The sequence below is a fragment of the Daphnia magna genome, linkage group LG3, assembly GCF_020631705.1.
Source record: "Daphnia magna isolate NIES linkage group LG3, ASM2063170v1.1, whole genome shotgun sequence".
In the NCBI taxonomy this organism is placed as follows: Eukaryota; Metazoa; Arthropoda; class Branchiopoda; order Diplostraca; family Daphniidae; genus Daphnia; species Daphnia magna.
The window spans coordinates 2,324,515-2,349,275 of NC_059184.1; the positions used below are offsets into that span (position 1 = coordinate 2,324,515).

The window sequence follows — 24,761 nt, forward strand, 5'->3', positions numbered from 1 at the left end:
ATTACTCGCAGAACAGGACAACCGCCGAGCAAAAAACAAACTAGGGAAATCGCAGGAATACAACAACAAAAATGCCTCGCGTCAAGGCTCGACACCTGGGATTATTGCAGAGTGTGTTGCTGCTTTTCCTTTGTCAACACATTTCATCCGGTAAGAATTTTTTTTTTTTCGTTATGCCTCGTTTCTTTTCAAATAACACGAATGCTAACAAAAAGGGGGTGAAAGTTTTTTTTTTCTCCATTTCTTTATTGTGATTAATAATAGCCACGACATTCTTGTTGAACAGTTTGTTTGTTGGTTAGTACGTGTCTATTTGAAAATAAACCATTGATTGGATTTAAATTTACGATCCTTGAGCCAAAATGGCGATCAAAGAAACTCAAAAGCTATAGGAAAAGAGGCTATACACATTTAGTGCTGTAAATCCGAATGTCGTGCCTTTGAATGCAGCCCTCAATGCGGTGAAGAGTCGGGCCCAACGGTATACGGCTTCCGTTGTATACCAACCGCCCCAGAACTTTTTTCTTCTTACATTTTGAAGCTTTATTCTCATTTTTTTTTCTTCATTTTTCATATTTATTTTTAGTTTCTTTTTTCGTCACTCGCCATCACATGTAGAAGGTCGATCAAGTGGATCTTACACTTCAGACTCTGTCTGAATCATCTTTATCATTAACATTATCAATGCTGATATAAAAAAAAAAGCCCCCTTCCTCTTCGAATTCCTTTTATGTGTGTTACTTTCTCCGGATGCGCTGCATTTCGCGTCGATAAGATGGATTACGGATGCAACGTCACAAGAAAAAAAAAAAACAACACACACACTCACTGACAAACACGAGAAAAAAACATTTTTCCTTGTGGGATTGGTTGATAGACCAGTCTTCAGGTCTTGACGGAGCGCAGGCAAAAGAAGGAAATGGAATCGCATTCTACCGGAATATGTACCGGAACGGTTATCAGGGATTTCTCCTATATTTTTGTTTACGGCTGGATGAACGGTAGGGCTATTGGGAAACTTTGTTTGTCGGATATCCCAAAACCCAATCATACACTAGATGCACCACCTGGCGTTTTTTTTCTTCTTCTTTCTTCCTATTGCCACCACAAGGGAGGAAGGAAGAAAAAAAAAGGGGGGCAAAAAACATCTTGCATATAAAAGTAAAAAGTTGTGCGGTTAGCTTTGCGTTCATCGCGCAGACACACACGAGCAATATTCCGTGACCGAGTCAAGTTTTGGTGCCGTGATTTTCTTTCTTTTGGTGCTGGGCTGCTCTCCCTTTCGTCGACGTAGGTAGGAAGGAGATAATAACCTCAAAGATCGACGCCCTAAGGCCAAAGTCAAGGGCATTATTTGGATTCTTTTCGGGTTTCTCGACAGGCCAGCGTATAACATATAATAAGAAGAAGAGGTAACGACGGGGACCCCTCCACTCCCGGCTACCAATGGGCAAGGTTAACGATTTAGTTTTCCCCCCTTCTTCGTCTTCTGCTTCTTGTTTTGTTTTTGTTTTATTTTGGAAAGCTTTTATTCTTTCGACCAAAAGACACAGAACCAGCGCCGACCCGAATCTCTTCTTTATCGTTGTGTTTGTTGTCTGCAGAGCGGAAATGGAACTACTTTCTCAAGCCACGAATGGAGGTTTTAGTCGAAAAAAGAAAGGAAAGAAAACTGGTGTCGGGTTACCAGGAGGGAGGTCGGATGGTAGTTTTTCAAAAAAAAAAAAATCGGGTAGAGATCCTTGTTAGATTGTTTCCAGTCAGACCGTATGTGGGCATCTCTTGTTTTTTTAAGACTTCCAAATGAATGTCTAATGAGGTGCAGTCAAATAAGATTATCATTCCTCTATAACGATCTCTTTCAACTTTATATGGCCATCTGGAATCTAGCGGAACGAGATTGAAATGTATAATGTAAACCATTATAAAAAAAAAAAAAAGAGAGGAAAGCGGGCGGAGTAAAAAAATGCTGTCCCGCAGAGTTTCGACTGACTTGCCCGCCTTTCTTTTTATCCATTGCGGCTTTAAAGTTCTATTCGAGTTGTGATTGATGGATCTTGGCCATCTGTACATCGAGTTTTAGTTAACCGAGTGTGAACCAAGTTTTTAGACACTTTGGGAAAACGTCTAGCTCGTTATTCACGACCAGTGAGACAACTCACGCTCGACGTTTTGTGCTTTTACTTAAAAAGTTGGAGGCTTCTGGCGTTCCGGAAATAGGCTCTTGTTTTCACTTGTCGGCGCCTAAAAGGCACCGACTTTGTTTTCTTTTTTTTTTTTGACGAAAAGCAGTATCTCAAGCTTTGAAACATGTTAATCACGTGTGCTGTTACTAAACACGTTTTAACGTTTTTTGAGATAACCTCAGCTTTAGTTGTTTTATTGAATTATTTTTAGCATGCACCGGTGCTAGTGTTGTTTTTGATGGAATGTCTTGATAACATTTTCGTGTATCTGCTTACTCTTCATTTACAAGTTTTAAAAATCATTTTCCTGTTTGTTCAAATTTTCGTTTTCAACAGCGGATAACATGCAGTCGCCCCGTTTCGTCACCCAACCGTCGGCGTCGGCCAGCATCGTCAGCGAGGGCCGAGCCAAATTCCTGCAATGTCAAGCTGTTGGTGAGTATACGCTGCCGCCCCCGCCCCCGTTACTACTACGTACTATACAAATGCACTGGCACAACCGAAAAGACTTAGCACTAACTAATCCATTATGCTAGACCATCCCGTCTCCCATCATTAGTGTCTTTTACCCCTCGACGTAACACGACACCAGACCTTCTGCCTTGTCTCTCGTAGTGCTGAATGACATTCTCAAACCTTGTTACTAGAACTGATATTTTCGGTTGGGGGTAGATTTTTTCCCTTTTCATATTTCCTTGTTGAAATAGGAAAGGGGACAATTTCACGCCCCGTTCGAAAGACCATTCCGGTTTGTATTGCATTGGTGCGTTATGCGTTGCCTGCTATTCAGCGGACAATAGTCACGGGAGGGGCTGACAGGGCAAAGCTTGACCAGAAGTCCAGAACGTTGGCCTGCGGGGGCACCAGGGTGAGAAATTATGGATTCCACCCCATGTTTACCCTCCTACCAAGTCTCTTTTTGAAGGGCGGAAGGATTTCCGTTACCATTGGCCATATGCCGCTGTCACTCCCACATCATTTCCGGCTTCTTTTCCTAGCCTCTGTGTATACTATATCGTATATCTGTCTGTCGTCTGCACTATACCACCCCATTTGACTTTTTTTTTTTCCTCCCTCCTTTTGCCCATCCGTGACCCCAACAATTGAAGTGGTGACGGATGATAAGCAAATTCACTTGTCTAATTCAATATGCATCGTTCGATTTTTATTTTGCATTACGCAGGCTATCCTCAGCCGGAATACAGATGGATGAAAGATGGCTCTTTTCAGACAGAATTCTCCTCAGAACCGGTTTATAAAATCCAGTCCATCCGCCGAGAAGACGCCGGCGTTTACCAATGCGTTGCGCGCAATGCCGTCGGATCCATATTCAGCGAACAAGTGCAAGTCCTTGTCGCATGTATGTCCAAAACAATACGCTTAAAACCATCACAACATTGTCTTCATGAATTTGTATGTTTGCTCTTCGTTTGTCTCTTTGTTTTCCTCTTCAGACATGAGCCCTTTCAACGACCAGGCAGAAACGTCTCTGACCATCCAGACGGGCGACGCGGCTGTTCTCGAAGTGCAAGCGTTAGAGTCTCAACCTAAACCGGCAGTAACTTGGGAAGCTGAAGATGGCTCTCCTCTTTACGGCCACAAATACGCTATCGGTCCTGATAACCAGCTGGTCATCTTGTCCGTCTCCGAGAGCGACCAAAAGCTGTACAGGTACGAAAAAGACAAGTCAACTGTCACTTTCCCGCGATTCTCTGAATTGTTGACTTTTTTGGGGGCTTTTATCTTATCGCCAAGAGTCTTATCTGTTTGAATGTTGTTTAACCAAGGTGTGATAACAACTAAAATCTAATATTTAAACTGGACGAGTTAAGGGGCATGGTGAAAATCGCTTAAAACGTCTTTGTATTGCTGATCAATATGATGACGGGACTGATTGATCGATTACGTGTAAATCATGCAGGGCCCACGTCACGAATACGCAGTTGGGTCAAGAAGAACTGAGCGGAGGAGTTCGATTAGTCGTTCGTGGTAACAGTGAAAGCGATGACGTGCCGGCCCGCATCGTCATCGCGCCGCGAGATACGGAAGTGGTTCGCGGGTCCCCCGTCACCGAACTTCATTGCATCGCCAATGCCAGGTATGTTTGGGAAATATGACTGAAGGTTTTGGTTTATGACGGAACGAAACTTTTGAAAGACAAAACAAAAATGTATGAAATTGTGATGCAATTCAGGTCGTTGTATCACTTGGAAACCCTGTGGTTTAAGGATGACGAGCCGATCGAAAACTCTGGAATAGGACACACATTCAACGATTTATGGAATCGAACTCTCTCTTTGCTCAATGCGGATCCAAGTCATTCCGGCCGCTATAGTTGCAGAGTCTCCACCAAATCGTTGCGATCGGAACCAGTCACGGCCGGCGCCAACGTAACCATTCTTGGTAAGTAACAATAAAACTTCTGTGGCGATTGTTCGCCATCTCGATTGTCTCTCTCTCTCTCTCGACCAAAACGCCTTAAGGCGTTCTTTTTGTCATTCCATTTTTGGGTTGCACGATTAGCCAGTTGTTTTAGTTTCTCCCGCAACCTGCTGAAGGTTAAAATTTGGACAATGTTCTTTGTTTTCTCGGTTTACTTTAGAAAAACCCGTTCTACTGGAGAAGGTTTCGTTGGAGACGTTGGGCGATTTCGGCAGGATCTCTTCGCTACCCTGCCGAGCCCGGGGAGTGCCCACTCCATCCGTCAAGTGGTACAGGAACGTCGTGGACGTGACAACTTTACCAGGGAACAAGTAAAGAAAGCCTTTCTTGTCGTTGTTTTATTGTTACCCCTATGTATCCTCTCGTTACTGACGCGCTCTATCTCCATTTTCGAATAATTTACGATCAGGTATTTTGTGGCGGAAGACGGATCACTGAAGATCCAGAAGCTTGCCATGGAGGATGGCGGCATGTTCCAGTGCGTCGCGTCCAATAGCGCCGGTCAAGCTACGGCTTATACGTGGCTCAAGGTCAAAAGTAAGTTTTACCGAAACAAACAAAGGGGACTGTGCAAACAAAAAGACGCTTCAAAATAGCAGGATCATCATCTATTGTTTGTCCCCTGTCTGTGTGTGTTTGTAACTGTGGGGTAGTTATCCATTTTTTTTTTTTATTTATGCAAAGCTTTGCGGTGCTGCACCTTTTTCTTTAGAAAGAAAAAAAAGCGGTTTAATTATTAACCTTTGTGTACCTTGATTTCCTACTAACATTTTCTTGGGGCCTTTTTTTTTTGTTTGTTTGTTTGTTTGGCTATCCGTCCGGGGTATTTTTGCAGAGGATGAACGCGATTCGTTTAAAATATCCAACGTTGTCCGGTTGCGACCAAATGATTTGCCCGACCGGAGCAAGGAATCCGGCTCATATTCGCCTAATTTCTTTGGTAAACTAATCATCACTAACACACATGACTACGAAATGTTCTCATTAATTTCGCTCCTTAAAACTAACTTCATTAATTATTGTTAGTCGCCTAGTTTGGGCTGTTCTACTAAACAAATAGTTGCATGTCCCTTTGGCCTTTTGTTTATATTAGCCCTGTTTGTTGGTTCCTCTTTGTCATATTCTCTGGCTAAAACCGGAATCGGAAGACTTAATTATGTTTGACTGTTGTTCATTTGTTGTTGTTTTGTTTTTTCGTTTTTTTTTCTTTCTTGTTGCCTTGTTTCACATGACGTAGCGTCTGCTCCTGTCATGGAATCACCACCGGAAAACCGGACAGTCCGTGACGGTCGTGATGAGACATTTAGCTGCAAAGCAGGAGGCGCCCCTACTCCTAACATTACATGGATCTTTAACGGTCAGCTGATTTTTTTATTTTATTTTCAAACTAATTTCATATTGCAATATATTTTATTTTATTTTCACTTTTATTTACAGACACCACTGTTCTGGTTCCTTCTGGCCGCATTCAAATATTAGAAGATGGATCTCTACTAATTGCTGCCGTACGAGCCAACGACGCTGGAAAATATACATGCATTCGAACTAACGAAGCCGGCAGCGTCGAGGATTCTGCTTTCCTTTCCGTCTTAGGTACGCGTAAAAGTGTGACAAGTCTGTAATCAGGTTAAGCAAAGAAAAGAAAAAAAAGGGGATGATTTTCACATTTATTTCTATTGTCTCGTTTCTCCGCCAGTGCGCACGCAAATTGTCCAACCACCAGTGGATACCAAAGTAATTCTGGGTCACGTGGCCACTATGCAGTGCAAAGTGTCCGGTGACTCATCCGTTTCTTACAGTGTCCAATGGCGACATGAAAATAAGTATGGCTGTCTATTTTCACAGTCCGATTTGTTGTGGTTTATCTGACTGATCCAATTTGTTTTCAGGGTTATCGATCCCAACCGGAGCCAACGGATTCAAGTCCTTGCCGACGGCACGCTTCAAATCGCTGAAGCACGAGCGTCGGATGTGGGTAGCTATGCATGTCACGTGACATCCGCCGGTGGTGACGATTCGCGGATCGCCAAGCTTTACGTCATCGAACTGCCATACCCGCCGAACGGAGTGGCAGCGTCTCGTTTGGGCAATGGCAAAATGGTCAACGTCTCATGGATCGCCGGATTCGACGGCAATAGTCCAATTTCAAAGTTTATCATTCAAAAACGGGTCGTGCCCGTCACGGGTCCTATTCCCGACACAGTTAATAGTTGGACAACGGAAATAGCCAATGTGTCGGCTGATGTTCGCTGGATTGATTTACCTTCACTCAAGGCCGCCGCTGCTTATCAATTTCGCGTCAGTGCAGTCAATAGTGTAGGAGAAGGGCAACCGTCTGAACCCAGTAACCGAGTCACTCTACCGCAAGAAGGTAATTAGTTATTTAAAAAGAGGGGGAAAAAATAAACAAAAAACTCCCGAGACAAGTTCCTTCATTATTTGTTTTCTACAATTCTATCAGCCCCATCAGGACCGCCAGTGGGATTAGTTGGATCCGCTCGTTCGGCCTCTCAGATAATGATCCAGTGGCAACCGCCTGAAGAAGAACACCGTAATGGAATGATTACCGGCTACGTGGTGCGTTATCGCCTGCACGGTTATGGTGACAATAGCCCGTGGTCTTACCGCAACATTACGAATGAAGTAAAAACAAACAGCAATTTCTTTATTTAACCGATTTGTTTCATTTTTATTTGTTTATTCAATTTTGTTTTTTGTTTTTTTCATTTACCGATATTTTTATTTATTTATTTATTTCATCAGAATCAACGGAATTACCTGATTGAAGATTTAATCACTTGGAAAGATTATGAAATTCAAATGGCTGCTTTTAACCGAATTGATGTTGGAAAATTTAGTAAATCCATTACGGTCAAGACGCGGGAAGGAAGTATGGAGCACAAATTTGTTTGCCTTTCCGTTAACTGGCTTGCTGAATAATTTGATTTATTTTTTCCTAGCTCCGGAAGCAGCGCCTACTCAAGTGCGAGCGGAAGCCGTCAATTCTACAACCATCCGAGTATGGTGGAAACCACCCGATCCGCAGTTGATCAACGGCATTAATCAAGGTTACAAGCTCCAAGCCTGGAGAGGTAACGTTACATTTATTCAGTGCACAGTTTCTCGACAGATTTAATCCAAGACGGTTGATTGACCTATCAGGTGATAACCAAGTTGCCGAGAAGACTGTGACTGTTCCCCCGAGTCCTTTTGATCCATTGGCGGAACAAACTGCCCTTGTGGGTGGTGTCCAGAAATACACCGAATACCAGATAACGGTTTTGTGCTTCACGTCGCCAGGTGACGGGCCCCGCAGCGGCCACGTGACTGTTAAAACCGCTGAAGATGGTATAACGACATTTGTAGAGCAGCTCTCATTAAAAACAAATCAGCTAACCCCCAAGTCTTGTTGTAGTTCCGGACGAAGTGTCTAGCCTCCGTTTCGACGAGATCAGCGATCGTTCCGTTCGTGTGTCTTGGTCACCCCCTGAAAAAGATAACGGCAAGCTGACGGGTTACACTGTTCGTTGGTCCGTCAAAGATATGCCGCATACTCTTAAAGTCAAGAACGTCACCGCCGATATAACCAGCTTGGTCGTCAATAGTCTTCAGGTACTAACATCTTGTACTACTTCTCCAAGTATTTCTTTTGTTTTATTCGAAAACTTGTTTTCTTTTTTCAAACAGCCAACGACTCACTACACTTTTGAAGTGGCTGCGTGGACTAGTACTGGCATTGGGGCTATTAGAACAGCTACAATCCAGTCCGGTATCGAACCTGTCCTTCCAGGAGCACCAACACGACTGGCTGTTTCCAATATAGAGGCATTCTCTGTTGTTCTTCAATTCACACCGGGATTCGATGGCAATTCTTCAGTCACCAAATGGACAGTTCAGGTAGCATAATCAACTTTTCTTCTCATCACGCAATGTCTCGTTTTTATTCATTCCTATCATATTTTTCCGTGGATATGCAGGCCCAATCGTTACGTAACAGCACATGGGACACGATCTGGGAGGTGGCTGATCCGGAGGCCACGACAATTACTGTTAGAAACCTGACACCGTTCATGGAGTATGCCCTTCGGCTCGTAGCCAATAATGTAGTCGGCCCGTCACCACCTTCCGAGCCCACCAAACGTTTTCAGACTATTCAAGCTCCTCCGTCACATGCTCCGTTTAATGTCACTGTTCGGGCCGTAAGCGCCACCCAGCTGCGAGTTAGATGGACGGTAACAAAATAAAGAAAACTGCCTTTCTTTCCAGAAACGAATTGAATTCTAATCGATAAAATTTCTCTCGTGCAGCCGTTGCAACAAATTGAATGGTACGGCGTGCCTCGCGGGTACAACGTTTCCTACCGTCGGTCAAACTCAGATACGCCTCTCAACGCCGTCAGCATCGAAGACCATAACGCCAACTCGTTTGTTCTAGAAGATCTCGAAGAATTTACAATTTATCAGGTTATAGTCCAGGCTTATAACGATGTTGGCACGTCGCAACCCAGTCCGCCGGCTACTGAGCGCACCCGAGAAGCCAGTAAGTGTTAATGGCTCTATTCGATCTTTTTACGGTCGTGAACTTCAACACCGATTTTCATTGTTCCCACTAAAGCTCCGAGCTCGGGTCCCAAGACTGTCTCGGCTAACGAAACATCATCGACTACGATCGTCGTGCGTTGGAACGAAGTTGACCTTCTTCACCGCAACGGCATCATCGAGGGCTATAAAGTGTATTACGGAGCGCTCAACGTGCCCTTCCGCTACAAGAAGGTTCCGAGCAACGCCACTTTCACGACCACGCTAACAGAGCTTCGAAAGTTCACTCAATACTCGATCCAAGTTTTGGCTTATACTCGCATCGGAGATGGAATCTTATCAATGCCTCCTGTAGTTGTTCAGACTATGGAAGATGGTAATAATAATATAATAAACTATTGATTTATTTGAAAAGTCAAGTTGTAACAAAATGTAACCATATCTGTTTGCCGATCTTAGTTCCTGGCGTGCCGTCAAATGTGTCGTTTCCTGATGTGTCATTTTCAAGTGCCCGTGTCATCTGGGATGTTCCAGCCGAACCAAATGGCGAGATCCTCGCCTATAGGGTGACATATTTCATCGACTCGACGCAAGCAACCAATACGAGTAAAGAGTTTGCTCCTTCGGACCGCACCTACCGTGTCACCAACCTCGAGGCGGAACAGTTTTATATGTTCCATATTGCGGCCAAAACATCATTGGGCTGGGGCCAAGCGGCGCGGGCCCTTGTTTACACGACCAATAGTCGTGATGCACCTCAGCCTCCATCAGCGCCGCACGTCAGTCCTTCTCAAATTCAAAGTCAACAAATCACGTTTAGCTGGGCTCCTGGCAGAGACGGTTTCGCTCCTCTGAGGTATTTTTGTTTTGTTTTCTCTTGTCTTAGAAAATGTTAATAAGGTTAACGTGTTTTTTTAATTAGGTATTACACAGTTCAATACCGAGGAGATTCCAGTGGACCATGGCAGACCGTTAATGAACGTGTAGAACCCACTGTCACGTCCTATACCGTGCACACATTGAAACCATTTACAGCTTACCAATTTCGAATTCAGGTAAAATAAAATATCTTGTTACCTTTAGTCAATACTGTTCATAAATTTCGAAAACATTCTATGTCTTTCGACAGGCTATTAATGACATTGGACCTAGTGGTTGGAGCTCTGAATCGGAAATAGTTCGGACGTTACCAGCCGCTCCGGCGGCCGGTGTTGCATCCGTCAAGGTGATTCCGATAACTACCACTAGCGTGCGAATAGTATGGCATCCCTTGAGTGAAGATGCATGGAACGGCGATGCACACACGGCAGCCTATCGAATCGATTACCGTCAAATTACGGATTTTCCAACACCTGCTCTTCTTCAAGGTAACCAATTAAGGTCTGTTTGGGTTTCATCATGAATAAGTAACTGACCGTTGTGCGTTTTAAAACCACAGGTGGTGGTCAAAAAGAAGAAATTTATGACGGAAAAGCCTCGCAGATGATTTTGAACGACCTTGTACGAGATCGAAATTACGAAATCATTGTTACGCCTTTCAACTCCCAAGGTCCTGGTCCTTCTTCTTCGCCAACAACAGTTTACGTTGGCGAAGCTGTACCGACCGGTATGTCACAGTTTATTTATTTGTAGGCAGATTCCCCGAAGTTAGCAAAATATTTTATTTTATTTTTCTTATCAGGTGAACCACGTGAAGTTGCTGCTGTTGCCACGACCCCCACTGAAGTGCGTCTGACGTGGGTGGCGCCTTTGGCCAGCCAACAGAACGGCGATCTGCTCGGTTATAAAATCTTTTATTTAGCGACGAGCCAGTCTATTGATAAAGAAGAGATGGAGGTCGTGCCTGCTTCACACGTAGCACATTCCTTGCCGTTCATGGATATGTTCACTGAATACCGCATACAAATTGTAGCCTTCAATCCGGCTGGTGATGGACCCCGCTCGGTACCAGTGACGGTTCGCACCTTACAAGGAATTCCCGGAAGCCCTGGTGCTTTAATGTACATTCGATTTACTATTATGATTATATTTGAAATGGTGGTAATTAAGTGATTTATTGAAACAGATTCAGCGACATTACGATGAACAGTTTGAAGGTGAGCTGGGAAGAACCCAAACAACCCAATGGGGAGATCACTGGCTATGTTGTGACATACGAGACAGCTCAGCAAGATGAGACGTTTAGCAAGCAAGTTAAGCAAAAAGTCACAACCACTTGGTTAGTGGTAGCTAATCTAGAGGAGGAGGTCACCTACTACTTTTCCGTCCGAGCCTCCACCTTTGACTTGGGGCCACCGGCTACCGGTAATGTGACTACCGGGCCACAGGAAGGCTCGCCTGGACGTCCCAAAGACCTTTTAATAGCTCGAACAACTTCGTCCGTCAATTTGCAATGGGAAAATGGACCGGCTGGTAAAGGCCCCATCGTTGGCTATTACATCGAAAGTCGAAAGAAAGGTACTACTCACGCTTCCTAAAGTAATTAACGGTTATCTCTTATCTCCGTTGGTGATGGTGTCGGTGGCGGTAGTCCCAGTTTTGCTTTACTTTTTAGCTTCAAGCTTTGCGAAACTCTAATCGGGGTTTCACAGTGCTTGAATCTATATATGTATAGTCTACCTAGAATTACATGTTGGCTTTTAAATATTTCTCTATTTTAGTAGCAATCTTTCATTCTTTTCTCTTTTTTTTATGGTTTCCGTTTTTCCATCCTCTATATTTTCCCTCTCCTTACTCATTCTCACTGTTGTCGGCATCGTCGCAGTGGTGGCGGACTGGCAAATCAGTAAGTGTTTTACCATCAATTTTATTCGTTAATAAGAAGTTGCTTCTTTCTTATGATATTTTAAACTTTAATGCTCCTTCATTTTTACGGTTTTAATGGTCCTCTTCGTTAGACTTTCTTTTTGCGCTTATTCTAATTACTGCTCTTACACAAATGCATGCTTGCTTTTAAAAATGATATAGAATTGAGTTTTAACTGTAGTCATCTCTAAGTGATGCAACAAACTGACGGTCTTTCTATGAATGTGCAGAAGAAGATCAATGGCAAACGGTGGCACGTACCGATCAAGGTCCCATGCGAGAGTATAGCGTCTCCTACCAGAATCTAATGCCCTCCTCCTCATATACTTTTCGCATCGTAGCTTACAACAAGTTCGGTATCTCTTATCCAGTCTACACGCACGATCCTGTAAGTCCCAATTGATTTATCTCGTTTTGCAATTAATTTGGTACAGCCGATAATCATAATTTTGGTTTACTTGCCATAGTTCCTGACGCCCAGCAAATTGTACTTGGAATACAGTTACAGTACTCACCAAAAGCCTTTCTATCATCAAACGTGGTTTTTGGTAACACTAGCCGCTGGCTCAGTCGTGATTATAACACTGCTTGTGGCTGTTTTGTGTGTCAAGAGCAAAAGCTACAAATATAAACGTATGATATAGTATAGGTACTCTGCATTTAAAATGGCGATTGATTTATCTATTTAAATTTCCGCAAACAGATGAAGCTCAAAAGACGTTAGAAGAATCGCTGACCAATGAAGAAATGGGTTTTGCATTTGAGATGCGACAGTCAAAACGAACGGGTACAATTGGACGAAATACATTGAGTCGTCGATCGGTTGCTGGTTCTGTAGGGGTTCTCGGAGGTGGAACGCTAGGCGGTGCGTCAGCCGGGCCTTCGGTGGTCGGCAAACCACCCCCGCGGCCTGCTCCCTCTTCAGTCGCTTATAATAGTGACGACGAGAGCGCTCGAGGAGGTTATGATGAAAATCCTGACGACAGCAGCCTTACAGAGAAACCATCTGAAATAAGCTCGACAGATTCTCAAGTATCATTCATTCAATCGGACTATACTTTTTTGAAAACTGACCTAAAATCTATTTTATATTTTTCAGGGATCTGAAAGTGAACCGGAAAGTGAGCGAGGGGAGCCGCATTCCTTCGTAAATCACTATGCCAACGTAAACGACACGTTGCGTCAATCATGGAAAAAACAACGTCCTGTCAAAAATTATACTTCTTTCACAGACTCTGAACAAGAAGGGTCTACCGTAGTTAGCCTTAATGGCGGACAAATTGTTATGAACAACAAGGCTAGAAGTCGAGCTCCCTTGCCAGGGTTCTCTTCGTTTGTGTAGTTCTTTTAAAATTTACATTTAATATTTTTGAACGAGAAGTTTCGACTGGATTTTTTATGTAAAAGTTTTCTGACTCAAACTGCAAGCCACTTCACAGGCAAATGCTTTAATTTTTATGATGTTGATTTGCCGTATTGCAAAGCGTTTCCTATCTCACCTCAATACGTCTCAGTCGAACACGAGCCGCAAACTTGACTTAAAATTTACATCACACAATTTAACGTGAGCTCCCATGTTATGGTGAATTGTGATCAGTTGTCCCTATATTTTGTAAAAAGAAATCGTTTGTACCGAATCGTCCATCGATTTAGTGCCTCTATTTGTCTAGTACCAAACTGCCTTTTCAAATTGTTCAACGTCACCCTCATTCAAAATGTAACTGACTCCTGGATGAATGGATTCGAATTTTGTGCGTGTGTTTGCCCGTTGCCGTTGTGTCTGTATGGTTGTATGTTGCTGGTGTTGCAGCTAAATTATATGATCTCTTTGACTCAATGGATGTGTCACTTTTCATTCTGTTAGAAAACTTCAAAAACAGTCTCAAGGGTTTGTTATTGCCAGCGATAAATGGAAAACGTATTTGTGGAAAAGGGAGGAAGTTGAAAGCGGAAGAGAGATATCAAAATTGTGGGAATCCTCAGATTTTTACGTGTAGCCCTTAGAACGAGTTATTTACTATCAAAGCTCAGAAAAAAATAACGTGCAAAACTGAGGTCGTTATGAGTTATAACCAGTTTACTCAGGAAAAAATCGACCGAGTATTTGAGTGGCGAGTAATATTTCATCGAAAAATAGAACAGGCACCATTGGCTGGCTTGTGACGAAGGCAGCAGTCGACATTTAAGCTGTCATCCATCAGTATTCAGTTGAAATCGCAAAGACTTCCGTGACATTACGAAAGTTAAAAATTAGAAACTATAAAACATTAAACAAAATGGCTTCTAATAATTCGCTTGACACACTTATTGGTAATCTATTTTAATTGTATTTAAATCTACAAACTATTTTCCGAATGACCAATACCAACTGAAATAACTTATATGTCAATAAGACAAAAACAAAAGTTTGCCGCTTTATCGTCTCTTACGTCTTAATATTTCACAGTGAAAGCAACGAATCCTCTTGTAGATCAACCTGACCCCCTGGATGTTGCTTCATTTTGTGAGAGGGTAACTCATGAATCTGACGGGCCCCAAGTAGCTGTCAAACTTCTAGCGTACAGAATTCATTCCCCTCAAGAGAAGGAAGCCCTTAATGCCTTAGCAGTATGATAGAAACTTTTCTTTTTAGCCACTTTTTTATTATTCATGTATTGTATGTTGTCTAAGCTTCTAGAACAGTGTGTCAAATCGTGTGGACCTTCCTTCCATTGTGAAATAGGTAAATTCAGGTTCCTTAATGAACTGATCAAACTTGTATCTCCAAAATATCAAGCCCACCGCACACCTATCCGTGTTAAACAACGGATTCTGGACATAATTTACACATGGACTGTTGACTTGAAGTCAGAACCCAAGATACATGAAGCTTATGATATGCTAAAGAAGCAAGGAGTTATTAAAGAAACCCCCAACTATACTGGATCCAACACTATCCAGCCAATTAGCCCTGCACCAAGGGAAAAAATACCATTTTGTGATAATTCAGAAAAAGATGCTCTACTACAAAAACTATTGAAGAGTAAAGATCCAGAGGATCTGCAAGCAGCCAATCGCCTTATCAAGAGCATGGTTAGAGAAGTGAGTATGCTGTTAATTAAGTTAAATATTTAGATGAAAGTATCATTTTTATTGTCTTCCAAGGAAGAGAATCGAATAGAAGCTGCAAGTCGACGACAACTGGAAATTGAGACGGTTAATAGCAACATCCGTCTGCTGGAAGAATTATTGGACAATTTTGAAACAAATGGCGCTACAGCTGAGGAAATGGAATTGTGCAAAGAATTGGCCAGCAACTGTGATAAGCTGCGCCCAAACTTATCAAAACTGGCTACAGAAACTGATGATAAAGGAAACACGTTAGGTTTGTAAAAAAATTAAATGACAACATCAATAGATTGCTGTGTACTGCAACGTACATTTTCGTACAGCTGACATTCTACAGACAAGCGACGAATTGAGTCATGTCCTAGAACGTTACGAAGTATTATTGCGAAAAACCGAACAACCCATTCCGCAAGCTCTGCCACAAAGGGCTAGCCTTGATCTGCTAGATCTTGGACCTGTTGTACAGCCTCAGCTTTCACCTCGGAGCACGCTCGACGATCAGTTACTATTAGGTTTGGAAATATTATCCATCTCTAAAGCAAAGACTTTCCTACCAAATTTTGCTTTAGTTGTACCGTCGCAGTAATAAGAAAATAATAGTTTAACGTTTGGTATTTCAGGCTTGGATGATTTCGTCCCTATGTCACCTTGCCTTAATCTTTTACAACCCCTTAAACTTGATGCAAATGCTTCTGGTAAGTTTCACCTATTAGGAAGCCATTTCAACGATGAAATTTTTTAACAAACTCACAGGCTCTACGCCTCAGCGTACCCCCAATGCGAAGATTGTAGAGGAAATAACTGCGAAACCACGCGGCCTTGAAGATCTGGACGTCCTTGGTGAAGCCCTGATGAAGCAAAACCTACCCACAAGTGCGAAGCATCAATCGAGTTTCCAAAAGCCAGCCGAAAGACTTCCGCTTAACGAGTTGGCGAGAAAGAAAGTGCAAAATGAAGGGAATACTGTCACAGAAAGTAAAGCCCCTAACTGTTCAGCTCGTAAGTCATATCGCTGACTCTGCTAAACTCATCTTTGATATACTTAAAAATGATTTGTTTTATAAAGGATCAGCAAATGGAGAATTCGCGCCTTCTTTAACCCCTGCCACACCATACATTCCAGTTGAATTTGATTTGCTAATGCAGAGCAACTTGCCTGCCCCAGTCAAACCCGTTGTGACTCCTCGCTCTGTTACGCCACCAGTCGAGGCTTCCAGTGCGTTACTTGTACCATTTACAAATACGATGACAAAACAGTTGGATGTGTCTGTCAACAAACAATCCCGGCAAGATAATGATGTTTCTATGCTGGATACTGGTATATCGAGTACCGAAAATAGCCTTGGAGGTAACGATGATGTTCAGCTTCTACATAGTCCTCCGATCAGCAGCACCACCTCTGTTGCACCAGGCATGGCTCCAAGCTTGTCGGATGTTTCATTGAAATTGGAAGAGATTAAGCCTAGTAATATACACAAGTTGTTTAATTTTCCTAATGAAAGTGGTTGCTTTCTTTTCTTTACTTGTTTTAATGTTTTCTCAATTTTTGCATTGGTGTTCAGGTTCTAAGAGCCCAATATCCCTTTTGACTCAAGAGGATGGATTAAACATCAGCTTACACAGTGCATCCGCTAATGTTCCGAAGGTAATTTTTTATTCAATTATTTTTGTCATTTTTCAATAACAGCGACATATTTCTGATTTTTTGCATCCGTTTTTTAAAGAATATTTCCGTATTTGTGCTGTCTGCCACTAGTCGTAGCGCATCACCGCTTTCCAATTTCACGTTTCAAGCAATAGTACCAAAGGTAAACTAAAAAAAAAACAAAAACAAAAAAAACTTCATCCATTAATCATCCATGTTTGTCATTCGTATTACCTCAAACTGAAGGGGAACCGAGTAAAGCTTCAATCTCCGTCTGATAACAAATTGCCTGCGTTCAACCCTTTTCTCCCACCACCTGCGATCACCCAAGTAATGTTAATCTCCACAGCCGGCCTGGTAAGTTTATAATTTCCTTTATGGTTTATTCGGGTTGTTTCGTAGCGATAGCTAAAGAGAGATTTTCATCAACAGAATCTCATCGAGCTTAAATACGTTGTGAGCTTCGACATGGACGGTGAAACATGCACCGAAATGGGAAGTGTAACAAATTTAAATCTTTGTCTCGATGTAGTTTAGATCAAAAGAATTTATGTTTCAAATGTTTTTATATTATTTCTATTTGAAAGCGTAACAAGTATTTCAATTTTCTTGCTTATCGTTTAAAGTATCTTTAAAGTATTCTGTGGCATTGTATCAGAAGTTTTCTCGTTTCTTGCGATATAAAAATTGTTTACTTAACGAGTAGTCGCTGTAGTACAACTCCTATTGTTTGCAGACTCGTTGAAATAAATGCTACAAGAACGAAAATGTAAAGATCGTAGAGACTATCTAAGCGTTTCTACTTTAAATGCTCCCGTTCTCTAGAACATTTTATTTTTGAAACAATTTAAAATTCTGTCGGTTTAACATTGCAACCCATTTTCGTCGAACCCACAATACCATGGAAGTCCCGTTACCAAAAGGGCAGTATTCTCGACGATTATGGTGGTGACCCTGACAGACTTTGGTTCGTGCAACCTATAGAAGATGTACGTCTAAGAACTTGTATTTTTATTGATAGCCCCCCTCTGTTCAGCCTAAAAACAAAATCAAAAGAAAAGAGAGAGAAGCCAATCTCACTTTTGCCTAATATCTGACCGTGAGCCAATTTAGTCGACCGACGCAAATGGCTGATTAAACTGGGTGTATTTTGAACGATTGAATGAAAGTAGTGCAGAAGACTTATTCTAAAATCGTTTTTTTTTTTGTGAGACCGCGTTTTTGTTAGTTCCGGTGGTTAAGGCGATTGTCAATACGAGTAACAACGTGTGCGTTAGACGTCATTTTGGCCCGTCTGTGAAACAAAATTTTAAAGACAAGGTTAGACGCAGCCATGTATAAGAAGTGGTGAAGTGAAGGTAACCGAAAGATGTGTAGAAAGCTCCAGTCACTGAATCCCTCAGGCTAAAGCAATCGTGATGGCCCGCCCAGAATAAAAAGAAACCAACGGAATTCTATATTCAGGTTTTTCCATTCTGTTAAGTGCGTCAAATGGAAGCGGACGTGCGATTTTCGAAATGGCTATTTTTAGTGGTGATCTGCCCCACCTCTTTGCAAATGGCAGCAAAAATGTGATTTTCGTAATGGTGTGAATGCGCATAAAGACTAAGGAACGCATTGTACTCAAACTTTAAACATTTGTGAAGTGTGCTTAGCCTACTTTCTGCCCTGTGTAACCTTTCACTTTTGAATTCAAAACGCAAATGGGAGTCTTAGCTGTCCGAGACGAAAGTTGTTAATCATGGCAGCATTAAAATGCGTGATTTTTGCGCTCCTCATGTTCGTCCTAGAGCTACAGCAGATTGTGACAGAAACAGCAAACTCCTTGTCGCAATCTGACACCTCTAATACCGAGCTTTTATCATCACCCTTATCATTCCAGTATACTTCAGTCAATCGGTACATTTATTTTCCTTTGTGTCTTTTTCCCGTATGCCATGTCTGTGTGATATTTCAAAAGTTTCTTTGATTCACGTTGCTCTCTTAGGTCAAAGGAAGATAAGTTCCATATTCGCAAATGTTGTGGCCGGGGTCAAGTGTACAATTTCAATTGGGAGGAAGAAGTGGCTGATCGTAAAGAACGGTGCGTAGAGTATTCAATCACAGCCTATCCACCATCCAGCCTATCGCCGCATATTGAACATCAGCAGCAGATTTTCTTTGGTCCCGAAAAAAATTGGCCGCAACATTATGCCGTTGAAGATTTTGAAATTAAAACAGGATTTCCAAGCAACTGTACGGAGGTTCTATTATTGCAGACCGATGTGTTTGTGGCCGACCTCTTTTATCCGCTTGCATCTGGCCAGCTGATAGTGCCTCATCGGTTTTGGCTTTTCGATCGCAAAGATTACTGCATCGAAGATTATTTTGAGAATGAAGATTTCAGTAAGGTATGATTGATGCTGATTAACTATCAATTAAATTTTTATCTATTTTTATTGACTGTCTTTTGTTTAGGGTAGAAGAGTTGCGATTATTTGTAGTTCGCATGGTCAAACTTTTCCTTCAAGCGCGATTGATGACCATGGGAAGCTACAGTTAGACTTTATACAGTCAACAACTCCTGTAGAATTGTCCGCTTTGGCCGGGCGTACGGTGATTCGCAAGTGCTGTGATCCAAATGAAGTTTTTTCAATGCAATTTCATTTATGTGTAAAAAATCAAGGATTTAAAACACATTACTTTGACAAACTTCAAGGCACAGAAGGCGAAGAATTATTCTTTCATATTGGTTTGCCAAATTGCGTCGATCCAGCATACCGGTTATCAACCGCCAACTTCCAACTGGCTTCGAATGGTAGTATAGAAACTAACAGTGGTGATACGAGAAGTGACTCGAGTGACCAACTATTCTCTACGGAACGTTGCATAGAGGACGTGGTAGATATCGATTATGCTGGTTTACCTATGGTTTCGATCCAAGCCTTTTACTGTGGAGATATGCAAGCAATTGAGTTTTCAGAACCTGACTATCCTGTTGATTCCGGTTCTTTTTACGAGAATGATCGCAACGAATCTGATAAAATTAAAACACCTAAATGCTGTCCACCTGGACAAGTGATGGACGAGCGGAATATCTGCCAACCATTAAGCACGCTCGACGAATCATCTGATAGTGACTGGATCGTTTCGCAGGCCTTAAACAGCTACCTCTTGAACACACATAATATTGCCACCATCATGACTCACAATAACTCGTCGCTCTCCTGCCAACTAACTCGTGTGGGATTAACTGATGACAGCTGGATAAAACCAATATTTCAATCCGATGGCGAAAACGAACTACTTCTTTCAATCCATTTTTACATTGGAAATTACTGGGACCTCAAGATAAAACAGAAACCTTTTTGTGTCGACCTTGCCATTTTTCGCGATGACAAGCAAATATTCCATCATCCATATATTTTTCGCTGTACATCAGATTTTCATGTGTCAATTTATTACCCAATCCTTCACTCTATTTCGGTAGCAGGTTTATTATTGACTTTCATCATTTACTTTTTTGTCCCAGCGACAGGTAATCATTTCGAGTTACTATAATAACATTAAATTTCGAAATTTTAAAATGGATCTATTTTAGGTTCAGCCAAATTAGTTACATCAGGTTTGGGAGCAGGGAACAGAAGGAGCAGAATTTCAACTATGGCGATGATGCTGACCGGCCGCATTTTGTTATGCCACGTCATTACTCTAGCTTTAGTAAATCAATTAAAATTCCTAATTTAGACACTCCCAAATTGTGTACTTTGGTTGGATTGCAGGCGTTCATTTGTTTAACAGTTGCTCAACGAGAACACATCAAAGCAGCTGAAACTTCGTGTGTTACCATAGGTAAAAAACTGTCAGAACAGTGTATTGTTGATCTTCATCTTAGCATTTTGCGTTTATGAACAGGCTATATCACTTATGGTGCATTAATTGCATCATTTTCGTGGTTAACGGTGTACTGTTTTGACTACTATCGTATTTTCAGGTAACACAATCCTGTTCCTCTTCCAACTCGGCAATTTTAGTAATAATGTGCAAAACGTAATTAAAATCGCAGTGGCTCATTCAAAGTGTCAAACGAAATTCTATTCATCCCCTATTCGGCGTTCGGCTGGGGTGTCCCAATATTTGCAGTAACTGCTGCCTTAATTGCACAGTTCCAATCCAAACAGCTTGGAGTTCCCGACACTGCCAATCCCAATATAGGTCTTATGAACTGCTGGTTTCCTGAAAGTTCGTATTATTCTTCTTGGTGTGTTGAGTAGTTTAATGCCAAATAATTGAATGAATATTCATATTTCGTTAGATGGGAATTCAGCACTAATCTTTTTTTATGCACCTGTTGGCTCTCTTCTATTGATTGACATTGCATGTTTTTTATCATTGCTCTTCAATCCCAACCTGATGCATTGCTGGAAAAAGAAACAAGGATTGGCAATACGGTCAAACAAAAGGAGCCAGAAAGGTTCAAGAGAACAGCAAGAGTAAGCTCATTTCATATTAGCTTTCTCGTGTACAATGTACATGTACAATGTACAATTATTTTTTCAACTCGTTTTCGCGTTTAGTTTTAAAATGGCGCTAAAACTTTTTTTCATCACTGGAATCCCCTGGGTCATAGAAGTTGCTGGTTGGCTACCTGTCTATTTATATGGTGCATCAGTGGTCTTCAAGGATAATTCTCAACTTCAATATTTCTTTTACTTCGGCAACCTACTTAACTCTTTGCGTGGAGTCGTAATTTTCATAATTTTTATTCTTTTACAACGAGACGTTCGTCACTATCTGACGCTCCGCATGAAGAGAATTTTCCACAAAGGTTCTTCTAATGCTAATCGCCTCCATCGCGCAAATACCGACGGAGGCCCCTCAGTTTCAACTCAACAATCAACAAATAGACGAATGTCTATGATGAGTTCTCAGACATCCATAACCCTGGACGGGGGAGGGCATCACAACAGTGAACCTCAAGTGGGATTCGTTGAAGTAACAATTATGTAACGTTTATATGGAAACTAATTTTGCTGCCGAGAAGGAAACATGACTGGCTACAGTGAAGATGTTAGTTGTAAAAACAACAACCAAAAGGACTTCAAAATATTACATTTTATGAAAATGAACGATTTATTTATTTTTTTTGTTTTGTTCATTGTTTTTACGTTTAAATAAAAAACTATAAGACCAATAGAAAAATAAATCTGATTTTCGTGATTTTCATTCAATTCTGAATCGAAATCATGTATTTTAAGCAAAATTTGATATTTGGCCAAAAATGAAAAAGTGGGAAGGGTATAGCCTTCCCCCTTTTGTCAAAATCGGCCAAAAACGAGATCTCTTGAAATTCTCCAAAAATCACACGGCATAATCGAAATTGAACGCTGATTTCAATTTATTGATTGGTTTTCTCATTAAACCAGCCGTTAAAAATATTAACGAAAACAATGCTGTTAGCGCACCAACTTAATTTATGGTTTTTAACGTTTAAATCAAAAACTATAAGACCAATAGAAAAATAAATCTGATTTTCGTGGTTTTCATTCAATTCTGAATCGAAATCATGTATTTTAAGCAAAATTTGATATTTGGCCAAAAATGAAAAAGTGGGAAGGGTATAGCCTTCCCACTTTTGTCAAAATCGGCCAAAAACGAGATCTCTTGAAATTCTCCAAAAATCACACGGCTTAATCGAAATTGAACGCTGATTTCAATTTATTGATTGGTTTTCTCATTAAACCAGCCGTTTTAAAAATCAACGAAAACAATGCTGTTAGCGCACCAACTTAATTTATGGTTTTTAACGTTTAAATCAAAAACTATAAGACAAATAGAAAAATAAATCTGATTTTCGTGATTTTCATTCAATTCTGAATCGAAATCATGTATTTTAAGCAAAATTTGATATTTGGCCAAAAATGAAAAAGTGGGAAGGGTATAGCCTTCCCACTTTTGTCAAAATCGGCCAAAAACGAGATCTCTTAAAATTCTCCAAAAATCACACGGCTTAATCGAAATTGAACGCTGATTTCAATTTATTGATTGGTTTTCTCATTAAACCAGCCGTTTTAAAAATCAACAAAAACAATGCTGTTAGCGCACCAACTTAATTAATGGTTTTTAACGTTTAAATCAAAAACTATAAGACCAATAGAAAAATAAATCTGATTTTCGTGATTTTCATTCAATTTTGAATCGAAATCATGTATTTTAAGCAAAATTTGATATTTGGCCAAAAATGAAAAAGTGGGAAGGGTAGAGCCTTCCCACTTTTGTCAAAATCGGACAAAAACGAGATCTCTTGAAATTCTCCAAAAATCACACGGCTTAATCGAAATTGAACGCTGATTTCAATTTATTGATTGGTTTTCTCATTAAACCAGCCGTTTTAAAAATCAACGAAAACAATGCTGTTAGCGCACCAACTTAATTTATGGTTTTTAACGTTTAAATCAAAAACTAAAAGACCAATAGAAAAATAAATCTGATTTTCGTGATTTTCATTCAATTCTGAATCGAAATCATGTATTTTAAGCAAAATTTGATATTTGGCCAAAAATGAAAAAGTGGGAAGGGTATAGCCTTCCCACTTTTGTCAAAATCGGCCAAAAACGAGATCTCTTGAAATTATCCAAAAATCACACGGCTTAATTGAAATTGAACGCTGATTTCAATTTATTGATTGGTTTTCTCATTAAACCAGCCGTTTTAAAAATCAACGAAAACAATGCTGTTAGCGCACCAACTTAATTTATGGTTTTTAACGTTTAAATCAAAAACTATAAGACCAATAGAAAAATAAATCTGATTTTCGTGATTTTCATTCAATTTTGAATCGAAATCATGTATTTTAAGCAAAATTTGATATTTGGCCAAAAATGAAAAAGTGGGAAGGGTATAGCCTTCCCACTTTTGTCAAAATCGGCCAAAAACGAGATCTCTTGAAATTCTCCAAAAATCACACGGCTTAATCGAAATTGAACGCTGATTTCAATTTATTGATTGGTTTTCTCATTAAACCAGCCGTTTTAAAAATCAACGAAAACAATGCTGTTAGCGCACCAACTTAATTTATGGTTTTTAACGTTTAAATCAAAAACTATAAGACCAATAGAAAAATAAATCTGATTTTCGTGGTTTTCATTCAATTCTGAATCGAAATCATGTATTTTAAGCAAAATTTGATATTTGGCCAAAAATGAAAAAGTGGGAAGGGTAGAGCCTTCCCACTTTTGTCAAAATCGGCCAAAAACGAGATCTCTTGAAATTCTCCAAAAATCACACGGCTTAATCGAAATTGAACGCTGATTTCAATTTATTGATTGGTTTTCTCATTAAACCAGCCGTTTTAAAAATCAACGAAAACAATGCTGTTAGCGCACCAACTTAATTTATGGTTTTTAACGTTTAAATCAAAAACTATAAGACAAATAGAAAAATAAATCTGATTTTCGTGATTTTCATTCAATTCTGAATCGAAATCATGTATTTTAAGCAAAATTTGATATTTGGCCAAAAATGAAAAAGTGGGAAGGGTATAGCCTTCCCACTTTTGTCAAAATCGGCCAAAAACGAGATCTCTTGAAATTCTCCAAAAATCACACGGCTTAATCGAAATTGAACGCTGATTTCAATTTATTGATTGGTTTTCTCATTAAACCAGCCGTTTTAAAAATCAACGAAAACAATGCTGTTAGCGCACCAACTTAATTTATGGTTTTTAACGTTTAAATCAAAAACTATAAGACCAATAGAAAAATAAATCTGATTTTCGTGGTTTTCATTCAATTCTGAATCGAAATCATGTATTTTAAGCAAAATTTGATATTTGGCCAAAAATGAAAAAGTGGGAAGGGTATAGCCTTCCCACTTTTGTCAAAATCGGCCAAAAACGAGATCTCTTGAAATTCTCCAAAAATCACACGGCTTAATCGAAATTGAACGCTGATTTCAATTTATTGATTGGTTTTCTCATTAAACCAGCCGTTTTAAAAATCAACGAAAACAATGCTGTTAGCGCACCAACTTAATTTATGGTTTTTAACGTTTAAATCA

The 24,761-nt window shown here is 40.6% G+C and overlaps 3 protein-coding genes across 6 annotated transcripts; all 3 read left to right on the forward strand.

Annotated features, from left to right (window-relative positions):
• The first annotated feature begins 10 nt into the window (after nt 1–10).
• LOC116918368 (protein sidekick) lies at nt 11–13,808 on the forward strand. Of its 4 annotated transcripts, XM_032924067.2 has the most exons (33): nt 11–150; nt 2,523–2,621; nt 3,370–3,546; nt 3,641–3,857; nt 4,108–4,284; nt 4,381–4,589; nt 4,789–4,939; nt 5,038–5,165; nt 5,464–5,568; nt 5,866–5,985; nt 6,066–6,221; nt 6,325–6,451; nt 6,518–6,999; nt 7,090–7,271; nt 7,392–7,518; nt 7,589–7,720; nt 7,791–7,976; nt 8,044–8,240; nt 8,316–8,525; nt 8,606–8,860; nt 8,936–9,167; nt 9,243–9,542; nt 9,626–10,022; nt 10,089–10,221; nt 10,296–10,533; nt 10,605–10,772; nt 10,848–11,166; nt 11,232–11,623; nt 11,931–11,951; nt 12,202–12,359; nt 12,439–12,604; nt 12,675–13,003; nt 13,071–13,808. In XM_032924067.2, the coding sequence occupies exons 1-33, from the start codon at nt 72–74 to the stop codon at nt 13,311–13,313; spliced, it is 6,612 nt and encodes a 2,203-aa protein (XP_032779958.2). In that variant the 5' UTR covers nt 11–71; the 3' UTR covers nt 13,314–13,808. The 4 variants fall into 4 exon arrangements, with proteins under 4 accessions (XP_032779958.2, XP_032779959.2, XP_032779960.2 ...); XM_032924068.2 differs by lacking the exon at nt 11,931–11,951; XM_032924069.2 differs by lacking the exon at nt 5,464–5,568.
• A 204-nt stretch (nt 13,809–14,012) lies between these two features.
• LOC116918372 (ADP-ribosylation factor-binding protein GGA1) lies at nt 14,013–17,492 on the forward strand. Its single transcript, XM_032924075.2, has 12 exons — nt 14,013–14,281; nt 14,418–14,578; nt 14,642–15,052; nt 15,116–15,335; nt 15,403–15,591; nt 15,700–15,774; nt 15,833–16,078; nt 16,146–16,544; nt 16,642–16,724; nt 16,804–16,887; nt 16,971–17,081; nt 17,157–17,492. The coding sequence occupies exons 1-12, from the start codon at nt 14,248–14,250 to the stop codon at nt 17,259–17,261; spliced, it is 2,118 nt and encodes a 705-aa protein (XP_032779966.2). The 5' UTR covers nt 14,013–14,247; the 3' UTR covers nt 17,262–17,492.
• Nucleotides 17,493–17,642: 150 nt separating this feature from the next.
• LOC116918369 lies at nt 17,643–21,923 on the forward strand. The gene is made up of 9 exons (XM_032924071.2): nt 17,643–18,623; nt 18,712–19,114; nt 19,182–20,241; nt 20,305–20,423; nt 20,486–20,555; nt 20,619–20,697; nt 20,770–20,945; nt 21,019–21,196; nt 21,281–21,923. The coding sequence occupies exons 1-9, from the start codon at nt 18,466–18,468 to the stop codon at nt 21,711–21,713; spliced, it is 2,676 nt and encodes an 891-aa protein (XP_032779962.2). The 5' UTR covers nt 17,643–18,465; the 3' UTR covers nt 21,714–21,923.
• Nucleotides 21,924–24,761: the final 2,838 nt, after the last annotated feature.

Excerpts from the sequence above, each read along its gene's own strand:
- LOC116918369 (XM_032924071.2), top strand. The coding sequence starts at position 18,466 with ATGGCAGCATTAAAATGCGTGATTTTTGCGCTCCTCATGTTCGTCCTA. Across the intron at positions 18,624-18,711 it reads CAGTATACTTCAGTCAATCG|GTCAAAGGAAGATAAGTTCC; the intron begins GTACATTTATTT and ends TTGCTCTCTTAG. Across the intron at positions 20,242-20,304 it reads CTTTTTTGTCCCAGCGACAG|GTTCAGCCAAATTAGTTACA; the intron begins GTAATCATTTCG and ends GATCTATTTTAG.
- LOC116918372 (XM_032924075.2), top strand. The coding sequence starts at position 14,248 with ATGGCTTCTAATAATTCGCTTGACACACTTATTG. Across the intron at positions 15,053-15,115 it reads TCAAGAGCATGGTTAGAGAA|GAAGAGAATCGAATAGAAGC; the intron begins GTGAGTATGCTG and ends TTGTCTTCCAAG. Across the intron at positions 16,888-16,970 it reads TTCAAGCAATAGTACCAAAG|GGGAACCGAGTAAAGCTTCA; the intron begins GTAAACTAAAAA and ends CTCAAACTGAAG.
- LOC116918368 (XM_032924067.2), top strand. The coding sequence starts at position 72 with ATGCCTCGCGTCAAGGCTCGACACCTGGGATTATTGCAGAGTGTGTTG. Across the intron at positions 4,590-4,788 it reads CGCCAACGTAACCATTCTTG|AAAAACCCGTTCTACTGGAG; the intron begins GTAAGTAACAAT and ends GGTTTACTTTAG. Across the intron at positions 11,952-12,201 it reads GGTGGCGGACTGGCAAATCA|AAGAAGATCAATGGCAAACG; the intron begins GTAAGTGTTTTA and ends ATGAATGTGCAG.